Source organism: Diceros bicornis, chromosome 33, assembly GCF_020826845.1.
Source record: "Diceros bicornis minor isolate mBicDic1 chromosome 33, mDicBic1.mat.cur, whole genome shotgun sequence".
Classification (NCBI taxonomy): Eukaryota; Metazoa; Chordata; class Mammalia; order Perissodactyla; family Rhinocerotidae; genus Diceros; species Diceros bicornis.
In genome coordinates, this window is record NC_080772.1 from 19,539,013 (window position 1) to 19,552,023 (window position 13,011).

The following is a 13,011-nucleotide window of genomic DNA, read 5'->3' on the forward strand; positions in this document are numbered from 1 at the left end:
TCTAGAGTCTCAGAAATATGTTGGACCTTCTCAAGCCCCTGTGGATATGTTATTCCCTAGATTTTTCTTTTGATTTTTTTGTCAGCCTTTTGCTTGCTCTAATGGTTTTGCTGTCTCAGATCACTGGGATGTTAAACAGTCGCTGCTGATTGTTTTCTGTAAATACCTCGTGATAAGGATGTTCATATTGAGCAAGCTCTGAGTTTGTGTTAAAGGCAGGCAGGCCTTGTGAGTGGGGCTTTTCCAGGGAGCTGCCAGATAGGTCAAAAGTGACATTTTTCTAGAGATTGGCTATTTGGGGAGCTCCAGACCTATTCTACCCCTCCAGTGGCAGCTGGGCTGCTAGTTTTCACTGCTATCATCTTTGGAGGCTGTTAAATTTTAAGGCTTCAATGGAGATAGGGAGAAGTCAAATGGGAAAGGTCAGGTTCACGTGCCGTGAAGATTACTGTTTTTAATGAAAATCTTTTTTTTTTTTTTAAACTCTTCTTGGATTGTTGCAGGACTTTCATTAATTTCCAGAATTATGAGAAAGTAGATTTTGGCAATTTTTAGCATTCTCATTACTTTAATGGAGTAGCAAATTTTCAAAGGTCCTTACTTTGCCATTATGGAAGGTTTTTCCAGTTTTAGAACATTTTCACCTCTCCACCGAGACCCCTTATGCCTCTTTACAGTTAATCCTGATTCCCATCCCTAGTGTAAGTTGTTTTTTAAGTTATCTCTTTTCTATTGTTTTTCTAAATGCCACATTAAAAAGTGTAAACTTGTGATATAATAATAAAAGTCAAATAATGGAATGATGCCCTAAATTTCTTTCAAACCAATTACTTTTCAATGTACTTATTAATTTCCAAACATTTTAGCCTAATTAGAGGTGAAAGGAACCTGTGATTCTATTAACTATTTTGGTTTCCACATGATCTGTCTTTTTTTCCATATGTTTTATTACTTTAACACTGCTTAATTCATGGGTAGAAATGGTGTAGTAAAGAGGCTTGAAAGTCTGTTGCTCATATCCCCAAGGTTGTATTCACTCATTGGTGACTTGTACCTTAGAATTTTGATTGTCCTAAATTGGGTATACATTTACTAAAATAATAATAGTCATAATAATAATAGCAATTTAAATTTACTGAGTACCTAGTTTGTGCCTCTATCATATCAGGTTCTTTATATAGATTGTATATATATATATCTATCTCAGTGTTTGCAATTGAAGAAATTGAGACTTAGCTATATAAAGTGACTTGCCTAAGTCCTCAGTCAATAAACAGTGAAGGTAGACATCTAAAGTAGTTTTGTCTGGCTTCAAAGCCTTATCTCTTTCTATAATATCATTCTGACTCCCACAACTGAGACCATTTTTTGATTAGAAGAAATGCTAGCATACAAATCTTTACATTCTGTCGATTTTGATGGAATGAACAATTAGATTTGTAGAAGTAATCAGTATTCAGGTCAAGCTATACTTTAGGAAACTAATCAAATTTATAATGTAATGATTTATGATAATAGAACAATTTAGAATTATTTTTAAATAAATATGTTTATTTTCTAAACATATTTATTTTCTAAAATTTGCCCGAGTACTCTCTCTTTAGTGAGTGAAGTGTATTTAGGACCAAATTATAGAACTTTAGAGTTGAAAAGGATCTTTGGGATTTCTTAACCTTAGGTGTGTAGGTTTCAGAGAGGTTATGAGCCCCTTGAAATTGAATGCATAATTTTTGTATATACATGTTTTTGCCATGAAAGTAGATAGTTTTTATCAGATTCTCAAAGGGATCTGTGACAGGGCTCCCCTCCCAAAGATAAGCAGATACCATTGATGGGCATACGTGGCCACACTGAAGACCAAGTTATCTCCCATGACTTTGACAGTGACATCTACTCCTCCATCTTTGCTATTGGCACTGTCCTCAGTAACCACTTTGTCACTCTCATTTCTCAGCATGAAAATAACTTTGACTCAGCATCTTTATGCTTTATGTGCACTTCATGGTCTGCATGATCTCTGAGGAGTGAGAGCCTGGGATCACCTGGGAAAAAGGAAAACAAAGGAAAGAAAGGTAGAATGAGGAAGTTGTATTTGCTGGGAAAGCACTGCTCCCACTTTACCCAACACTTAGAACTTCCTGTCTTTGGCACAGTTCCCATCCTAGGCCCCCATAAACAGGGCAGGGTTTTAGAGATTCTACTAGTCTTATTCCATCAGTACCATCAATAAAATCTATAATGACTCAGTGTTAAAAAAAAGAGACAAGTGTCTATAAGTTTGTATATTTTTTCCATTTATTTTTATGTTTTGAATGCTGATTATCTTTGCTCTTTATGTGTACTTCCTTTGTGTACACTTTGGAAAATAGATTTCTTAAAATGTGAAAGCAGTATCACTCTTTAAGCAAAAATGATTGAAAAATTGATGAGGGACAGAATTATAGGAGGATGATACAGATTTGGTTAAGAGAAGGGAAGAAAGTACAGAGATTGTTAAGGAAGCTGTCAGTGTCTGAGTAACAAAAAAGGGAAATTTCCAAAGCCATTGGTAAGGTAGAAAGTGATGATCAGGAACTTTAAATACTTTTCCAAGCAATATGTGAAGTTCACATTCAGAACTCGTAAACTATACAAGAAAATAAACCGTGAGTGGGAATAGACTTGCAAAAACAGACCAACAAAGATCTCAGATTAGGAATTACTAGACAAAATATAAAATGCTCATATTGATCATGTTTATATCAGGGCATAAGAAGCTATGAAGAATGACCAATCAGATTTGAAATAGAACTACGTAGATATTTTGGAAGAATTTTTAAATAATTGAAAGTATGAACTCAATGGACAGGCCTTAATACCAGATTTGACATATGTGAAGCGAGAAATGAACTAGAACAATGGTTTTCGAAGTGTGGTCCCTAGAATAGCAGCATCATGGGAACATGTTAGCAATGCAGACTCTCAGGCTCCACCCCACCTATGAATCAGAAACTCTGTGGTGGGGCCCAACAATTTCTATTTCAACAAGCTTTCCATGTGACTCTGATGTACTCTATAAAGTTTGAGAACCTCTGAACTAGTAGATCTGAAGAAATTATCCAGAACAAGAGAAAAAGACATGGAAAATATGAAAAAGAGGGTAAAAATGATGGAAGTAAAAAGGTCTAACTGTATCTAATTGGAATTCTAGAAAAAGTGAGAGGAAAAGGACAAAAGAAATATTTGAAGAGATGATATCTTAAAATTTTCTACAGTTGATTAATGATTCTCATCTATGGATTCTAAAAGCCCAGCACCTCTCAAACAGGATAAATAAAACAAGTCCATACCAAGACAATCATAGTAAAACTTCAGAACATAAAAGAAATACAGAGGAGCTTAAAATCAGCCAGAGAGAGAAGACATTACTTTCAAAAGAACTCTAGGAAGGAATTCAGAAGATAACTAAAGATACTGTCAGTGTGTTGAGATCATTCTATACTCAGCAAAGTTATTTTTCATGAATGAGATTAAAATAAAAATATTTCAAGAGAATCAACCCAATTTGCCACTAGCAGACCCTCAGTAAATGAAATTCTAAATACGGAAGGAAAGGGGTCACAGATGGAATGTCTATGTTGCATGAAGGAGTGGAAAGGAAAAAAAGTGATAAATACATGGGTGGAAGTAAATAAATATTATCTATGTAAAATTATTATGAGTTTAAAAGTAAGTAAAATTAAGAATAATGAATAGAAATAGCATATAATTTGGAAGGGGTTAAATGGAGTTAATGTGTTTAAAAATCTTTGTATCATTTGGGAGGATGGTAAAGATTTTGAATAGCTTTAGTCCTTGATAAGTTAAATATGGGTATTTTATTTCTAGGTTAACCATTAAAAGTATATGGACAAAAGGTGCAACTTACTAGTGTCTTAGAGGAAAAAATCAAAAAGGAGGCAAAAAATGAGAAGAAAAAGAAACATAGAAAGGTTTAAGCAGCCTATTTAACCTGATTATAAGTCCAAATTAAATGGCAAACTTAAATTTGATATTAGTAAATGGTTAAGTATCTAGTTCAAAGAGAAACCTTGTCATACTAGATACAAAAGCAAACCTAGGTACGTGTTGCTTATAAGACATATATTTAAAAAATGATGTAGAAAAGTTGAAAGTAAAATGGTAGAGATATCCTAGGAGAATATGAATTAAAATAAAGTATTTTAACAGGATAACAAAAAATTTTATGCACCTGAAAACATGGTCTCAAAATATTTATAAAGCAAGATTTTAAAGAATTACAGGTAAAATAGACAAATACAGAATCCTAATGTGAGACTTGATCACTTCTTTCCATAAGTGATAAAGCAGAAAATAATCAGTAAGGTTATAGAAGAATTCACTTAACATAATTAACAAGCTTATTCTAATGAAAATGTATAGAAATACACCCCAAACTTCAGAATATCTGTTTTTGCTGATCTCACAGGAATATTTATAAAAGTCATCACATCCTAGTCCTTGAAGTCTTAATAAATTTCAGTGGACTCATATCCTATGCACCACTTAAGGTAGAAATCAATTTTAAAGATAACTAAAAAAACTCCATATTTTAGAAATTAGAAAACAAGGAACAAATTAGAAAACATAAAATGGGATGAAAGATAAAATAATGATCAGGCATCTAAAAAGTGAGAAAAAGAACAGCAAAGTAAACCCAAAGAAGCAAGGAAAAAAATAATAAAGAAAAGAACAAAAATTAATGAAATAGAAACATTCAGTATAGAGGATCAACAGAGTCTGAGGTAGGTTCCTTGAAAAGACTAATAAAATAGTTCTCTGTTGAGGTTAATCAAAAAAAAAAAAAAAAGAGCGAGAGGTATAAATAAATATTAAGAATGAAAAAATTGTCACTGTAGTTGTAATTAACCTTAAAAAGACAATGAGGCTATATTATGAACAATTTTATGTCGATGAATTTGAAAATTAAAGTGAAGAAGAAAAATTCCTATTAAAATTTAACTTAAAACGGACTCAAGAAGAAATAGAAAACCTGGATAATATCAAAACTGTTAAAAAAAAAATTGGGTCATAATTTTCAAATCTTCCTACACACTCCAGGTTTCGATGGACTGGTGAATTATACCAAACATTCAAGGAAAAAAATTAATCTTACACAGACTAATACAGAGTCTAGAACAAGAGGGACTACTCCACAGCTACTATTAATAGACTAATCCTTGATACTAAAACCTGACAAGGCCAATATGAGAATGGGAAATTACAGGCTAATCTCACTCATAAACGTAGATACAAGAATCATAAAACTGAATCTCATAATGTAGAAAAGGATATTTCATCCCAATTTGGAATTATTCTGGAAAGTAGGGTGACTAAATGTAGTAGTGCATATCAATTAAAGAGTATGGACTTGGCAGGCAGAGTACATTGGTTTGAATCCTGGTTTTACTAATTAGCTTGAGGCATGTTTCTTAACTTCTATTTCTTGTTTGTTAATTGGAATAATAATGGTATCAACTCATAGAGGTTTTCTGAAGATTGAATGAATTCAAATATGTAAAGTGTCTAGAACAGTGTCTGATATATACTAAATACAAATTGGTGTTAGATATCAATATTATTATTGTAAAATCAATTACTGTAATGTACCATATTAACTGAATAAAGAGGAAAGCTGTATGATCATTTCAATAGATACAGAGAAAACATTAATAAAATTCAGTATCCATTAGTGATTAAAAACTTAACAAAATAGGTGAGAGGGGAACCTACTTAACCTGAGAAACTATAAACATGAAAAACCTACATCATATATTTTACTTAAAGGTGATATGTTTAAAACATTCTTTTTGAAATTGAGAGTAAGACTAGTGTTCTTATTATCACTATTTCCTTTTGGGGCCCAAAATGCAGCAAAGTCAAAAATAAAAAAGAAAGAAAGGAAGGAAGATAGGTACAAGGATTAGAAAGGAAGAGAAAAAACTGATATTATTTGCAAAAGAATGTACAGATAAAATATTAGAATTAATAGGAGTTTTAGCAGAATTGCTGAATACAAAATTGATGTATAAAAAGTAGTTGCAGGAAATGGCAATTTCTTAAAAAGTTAAACATATACTTACCATAAAACACTGCAATTCCACTCCTAGCATAAACTTAAGAGAAATGAAAATATGTGTATGCACAAAGATTTGTATGCGAATGCTCATATTCGCATATTCACATATTATTCATGACAGCCAAAAAGTATAAACAGTTCAAATGTCTATCAGCTGCTAAGTGGATAAACAAAATATGTTATATCCATACAATGAAATACTATTTAGCAATAAAAAAGAATGGGGCTGGCCCGATGGCTTAGCGGTTAAGTGCGTGCACTCTGCTACTGGCGGCCCGGGTTTGGATCCCGGGCACACACCGACGCTCCGCTTCTCCGGCCATGCTGAGGCCACGTTCCACATACAGCAACTAGAAGGATGTGCAACTATGACATACAACTATCTACTGGGGCTTTGGGGGAAAAGAGGAGGATTGGCAATAGATGTTAGCTCAGAGCCGGTTTTCCTCAGCAAAAAGAGGAGGATTAGCATGGATGTTAGCTCAGGGCTGATCTTCCTCACACACAAAAAAATAAAAAAAATAAAAAAAATAAAAAAAAAAAAGGATGAACTACTGATACATGCTGTGACATACCTCAATAATATTATAAGTGAAAGAATCCATATATATCATATAGTTCCATTTATATGAAATATTCAGAAAGCAAATCTATGGAGACAGAAAGCAGGCCACTTACTTAGTGATTGCTGTGGCTGGGGTGGGAACAGGGATTGGTTGAGTATGAGTATGAAGAATATTTTTGGGTTATGGAAAAGTTCCAAAACTGGATTGTGGTGATGGTTGCACAACTCCATAAGTTTACTGAAAATTATTGAGTTGTGTAATTACCACCACTACTATTTCTCTCTTTCCTCCCATCCTGATCTGACTGTACCTACATCCCTAAATCCTCTCTTTGGGCCAGGGAGAAGTTGATAAATAAAGGCCAAGAATTGGGGTCCTTGAGTCAGGGGTTAAAGATAGGAAGAAAGATGAGTGAAATAGATACTGAGAGAATCTACCCACTTGTGATTTATAGCTAATTTGTTTTAAGAGATTGAGTTTACTCAGATAAGCCCTCTCAACCTTCTTTATTCATTTCCACATGCAGAGCCCCCTTGCTCTGAAAAAGTATAAGGTCTCTTAGACCATTACTATTTGCTCTGGTTCTCTTCGTGTTCCCTTTTACCCACTCATAATCCACTGTGACAGTATACACAAACATCTGTTTATCTTAATAAAACATTGTAAATAAATTGGATAAGTTAAATACACAAAGGGAACTCATTATTTAAAGTGCTGATGATGTTTTTGGAGATGAGAAGTCTTTTGTAGTCTCTTTTTTATAATTGTGATTTTATTATAAAACTAATATTTGAGTTTATCTTTTATAATTCAGATTTTTTAAATGTATTGTTTTCTTCAAAGTGGCTGCGTTCCTATACTTTAACATGTGTTGTATTTAAGACAAATAGCACTTTATTGGTTGAGATTTATGTAATCAAAATATGTTTTAAATTTTTCCTTTTTTGCTTCCTGGTAAGTTTTTTAGAAATTTTTATTTATTTGGGACAGTTAGACTTTTTACTGTAATTATATTGTTTTATTCTTGAAGTGGCTAGGAAGTTATTATTTTATATTGGAGTACATTTCTTAAGTAAATCGTTAGTTATGATATTATTTGATGGACTTCTGTATTATTTCTATGCATTCAGAAAAGTGCCTACGTCATATGTATACTGCTTAATGAATTATCACCAAGTATTGTCCCCGCCTTGTAACTGCCACCTAGATCAAGAAAGAGATCCAGTAAATTTGAAAATTCCATGAATTGTGAAAGCAGAGACAGAGGAAATAGCTTAAGAAGGGGTCATTTACTTAAGGATTTCTCTTTGACCTACAGAGAAATATCTTTGCTTATTTTTAAATGTACTTATATGTCATGCTATTTCAAAGGAGTGTTGCCTTTTCTTCTTGCTGAGTCATAAATGGATTCAAATTATTAATTGTGTGTTTGATGTAGGAATACAGTTAGACAGAATGAACTGAAAATTACAAGTGATCGAGCAATAAATTCAGGATTGTTTTTTGAAGATAAACCAAAGCCTTCAAAACAGTCACTTCAGTCTTACCAAGAAGCTTTGCAGAAGCAGGTATTCATTCATTCATTCATTTATTCATTTGTTCATTTAATGTTGAACATCTTATGTGTTAGCACAGTGGTCCCTTAGAACTTAAGAGTTTGGCAGAGGAGAAAACTACTGTTATTTATAATTCAATATGATAAGTTTTAATGTAGATAGACTAGAATGCTGTTGGAAGCATAGGGTAGGGAGAATAATTGCCTGGGCAGTTAAGGGGGCTTCACGTGGTTGTTGATATTTGAGCTGCATGTTATATACAATGAATAGATTTGAAATTCCTGGTTATTCAGAGAATGGAATTGATGTGGGCAAAGAGGCTGGAGTGTTAGATTGTGCTGGATTGTGAAGGAATAGCTAATAAGGGGTTTTCAATTTCATCTCGTTATGGACAGCCAAAGGGAAGAAATTTTAAGCCAGAGAGTGAAAGGAATAGTTGATGTGAGCAGATTTGGCTTTTAGGAAGATATCTGGTTGTGATGTAGACAATTGGGAAAGATTTGTGGGAGAAAAACCTTTTAGTAAACTGTTGAGGTGGTCCACTCGGGAGGTAATGAGGCCTTGAACCAGATGGAGAAGATGAGGAGGACGTCCAAGAGACAATCCCTGGAGTTTCGTTGATAGGACTTAGATATAGGGAATGAGAAAGAACAGAGGGCTTGAAGATGATTCTGAGGGGCCGGCCCGGTGGTGCAAGCGGTTAAGTGCGCCCGCTTCACTTTGGCGGCCTGGGGTTCGTGGGTTTGGATCCTGGGCGTGCACCGACGCACTGCTTGTCAAGCCATGCTGTGGCGGCGTCCCATATAAAGTGGAGGAAGATGGGCATAGATGTTAGCCCAGGGGTAACCTTCCTCAGCGAAAAGAGGAGGATTGGCAACAGATGTTAGCTCAGGGCTGATCTTCCCCATCAAAAAATCAAATAAATACATAAAAGATTTGGAAAAAAAAAAAAGATGATTCTGAGTGTTGTAATGTAGGAGAATAAGATAGGCAAAAAAGAGGTAGAACTTTTAGGGAGGAGAATAATGGATTCCTGTTGTAGTTTGTAATGTTTGAAAAGAGTTTACTTAACAGTAACTGTATCAAATGTGTGGCTTTTTTGGGGGGAATACCCATGTCTCTGAGAGGACCCTGAAACTCTTGGTAGGTATGTGTCCATCTGAGGTACTTTTTTTATAAAGTCCACTTGGGTTTCTTCTAAAGCTCCTTTTGTTCAGTTTTTACATACAACCTCCTTGAAAGATGACTCTTTTTAAATTATAGAATTACCAACATTATTTTTTGTATGTTAGGATTCTACAAATAAAAGACTGAATTTATCTGTTTTCAAATGAGCATCTTAAAAATACGACTGACAAAACTAGATTTCCTAACTCTAGAATTTTATTTTATGTATGTGATGACTTTCTTGGCCTTGCTGGAGTGGTTGCTTGAATTTTCCATGCGTATGGTTATGATTTTAAAAGTAGCTTTCCAAAACAGAGATAGTTGTTCATTGCTTATCTGTATGTCTCTAGAGACAGTCCTGTCCTTATACTTGATAATGATAAGACTGTATTTGTTTGGTATACTTCCATAAAATTTTACTTAAAGTAGTCCAGCATTCTCCCAATGAGCTGTGAACCTTTAACCTCTTTGCATTCTGGGAATGGAGTTTGCCCCGGGTAGAGTAGGTCTGGTGACGTGTAGGGGGTAGTTTGTGGCTGGCCAGGTCCCATGAAAGGATAGATGAAAAAGGAAAATGGGGAGATCTTATTGGTCCCCATGGAACTGGTGAGTTTAGGGAGAGAATGGCTCACGTAGAAGGTGGGGGTGGGAGGGAGGATTTGGTTTAGTCCAAAGTGGCATCAGTGGCTGGAAAGGACTCTAGTGGTGTGATGTAGGGAGCAGCAGCTATGTATTCCAGCCATTGAAATGTTTTTAAATTGGATAGTACATATACTTGGCGATTTTAAGTTTTATTGTGAGCATACTAAAAAAAAAATCTCCAGTTTTTTCTCTAATAAGAAAAATAAAATCTGATATGAAAATTAACTTTTTGTATCAGAATACTTGTCAGCACTTATTATGAATGTTTCTTATGTTGTCAAGATTCGGGAAAGAGAAGAAAGAAGGAAGAAAGAACGTGAAGAAAAAGAAGAATACGAAGCTAAATTAGAAGCTGAAATGAGAAGTTATAACCCCTGGGGGAAAGGTGGAGGTGGTGCTCCTCTCAGGGATGCAAAAGGAAATCTGATAAGTATGTTATTTCCATTGATTTGTTGTTTTTAAAAGAAAGTAAATTATTTTTAACTTTTAAAAAGAATGGGGAGTAGAAAGAAGTGGGAATCATAGTCTGTAAGGCAAGGTCTCTTTTTATGTAGCTTAATGCAAAAGAGGTATTTTGATAATATATAACAGATTAGAAACCCTTTCTTCTTCAGAGTGCTATTCATTTATTTTTATTACAAATTTTCCACCCTCTGATGATAGCTCAGTTGCAGAGAAGAGCTCATATTGGCAAATTTTTACTCAAACTAAAATTCTAGTAGTTAGAATTTTAAAAATTTCCTGGTAAAAATAATAAAACCCTTATTACAAGTTTTTTTTTTTTTTTTTTAACTAGTAAGACATCTTTAAAATAAGTGATCTGGAATAGCTGTGGGAAGGGATGTTGTGTTTAATTCATATATGCCATATACCTGCACAATGCAAGAACTCCTCTGAAAAATAAAGACCTAATCTAAGAAATTTTCTGGCAGCTTGCAGAATTATATTGATTTATCTTTCTATTATGTGCTCTCAAAAATGTTTGATCCAAAAATGACACAACAAGCACTTTGAAAAGAGAGGCTCTGTGCAACTTGTATATGTTAGGATGATCTCTGATTAGCTTTTAGCTAAGAATAAAAGTAGAGCAAAGTAAGGGGCTTTTGAAAATTGTTTGATTAGAAATGAGAAATGAATATTAGAAACCCATGAAAATGGTTAAAATATAATTTCGTGTTGTTGTTTAGGTGTTATACATTATTGTAGGGATAGTTGAGTGATGAAATCAGGTGATTTTTTGGATATTAAGTTGTTAGAGTTTTTTTTTTTGTGTGTGTGTGTGTGAGGAAGATCAGCCCTGAGCAAACATCCATGACAGTCCTCCTCTTTTTGCTGAGGAAGACTGGCCCTGGGCTAGCATTTGTGCCTATCTTCCTCCACTTTATATGGGATGCCGCCACAGCATGGCCTGACAAACGGTGTGTCAGTGCGTGCCTGGGAACTGAACCCAGGCCGCCAGCAGCAGAGCACACGCACTTAACCGCTACGCCACGGGGCCGGCCCCTAAGTTATTAGAGTTCTTAAGTTTTGTCTCTTTGATTCTTTGATAAAAACGGTTTTTTAGAGGGGCCAACCCAGTGGCATAGTAGTTAAGTTCGCACTTTCCACTTTGGCGGCCCAGGGTTCGCCGGTTTGGATCCCGGGCGCGCACCAACACACCACTTGTCAAGCCATGCTGTGGCGGCGTCCCATATAAAGTGGAGGAAGATGGGCATGGATATTAGCCCAAGGGTAACCTTCCTCAGCAAAAAGAGGAGGATTGGCAACAGATGTTAGCTCAGGGCTAATCTTCCTCACCAAAAACAAACAAACAAACAAAAAAAAAATGCTTTTTAGAAAAGATATGTTTGAAGCCCACTTAAATTAATGAGATAACTCTTTTCTTACCAAAAGATTTATTCCTGTCTTATCTTTACCTCATAAATACTTTCCTCACAGTTTTGAGGACTGGAACTCTTACTCTCTTGATAGATGAGGTGATTTTCGGTGATACATAGATAAACATTTCTTATTTTAAAAGTTAAATGTTTATTTCAATGTATTTTAGAAAAATACTGGTTTTCCATTTATGGGTAGTACTGTAACATTTCCATTTAAAGTAAGGGTATTAGTCCAGACATTTAATGAAAAGTGCTGTAACAAACAACCCCCAATTCTCAGAGGCTTAAGGCAGTGTAAGTTTACTTCTCACTGATGTCACGTTCTGATGCTTTTTGGATGGTTCTTCTCCATGAGGTGACTCAGGAATCCGGGTCTCTTCCATTGTGTCACTCCTCCATTTAGGAGTCCTTCACTTTTAGCTATGCAGACAAGATCCGAGGGTGGGATAAAAAGTTGAAAATTTTGTTGAGTCTTGTCCCAGAAGTGAAGGAATATCACTTTTGTCTTTGTTCCATTGTTTAGACCTAGTTATAAGGTTGTAACCTAACTCCTTGGGGGCCTGGGAAGTTTAAGTTTCTTTATACCCAGGAGGAGGACATGAGCTTGATAAGCATCCAGCCAGTCTTTGCTACAGTAAATTGAAAATGTGAATTGATAGAAACATACCAGGTACCACAAAGGAGGTGCTTAAATGACTGAAACTATGGGAAACTCTGGAATAGAATAATTTCCTAGAACTTTTTAGGATTATTTCTAAGATTATTTCCAGTTCAGATAATAACAATTATGGTGTTCTGTATGTGTTTAATTGGTGGAAGTGAGTAGATAAGTATAGGTTATTGAATTATAAAATATTGTTCTAGAATTGGAACCAACTTTTTTGAGACTTTCCTTTTTAGTGGTTATGTTTAGTTTGCTTGTTTAATGCTACAGTCATGCCATGAAATAGAAAAGGTGTGCTGTTTTACCAAATACAGTAGAACTCTTTTAATGGTATTTTCAAAGCAAGTAAACTCATCACTTAAAGAATATCAATTTGTTTTGTTTGTGGCTGTTATATTTTAGAGAGGGAGGGAACATA

At 34.7% G+C, this 13,011-nt stretch overlaps 1 protein-coding gene across 6 annotated transcripts in view; it reads left to right on the forward strand.

The window, feature by feature from the left end:
* The window catches only part of CSPP1 (centrosome and spindle pole associated protein 1), a 233,987-nt gene that overhangs the window by 175,892 nt on the left and 45,084 nt on the right, over window positions 1–13,011 (forward strand). For all 6 annotated transcript variants that reach the window (XM_058528814.1, XM_058528816.1, XM_058528815.1 and 3 more), the window contains 2 exons: window positions 8,123–8,252; window positions 10,332–10,479. In XM_058528814.1, coding sequence (XP_058384797.1) covers window positions 8,123–8,252; window positions 10,332–10,479 — 278 coding nt within the window. The remainder of the gene's footprint in view (window positions 1–8,122; window positions 8,253–10,331; window positions 10,480–13,011) is intronic.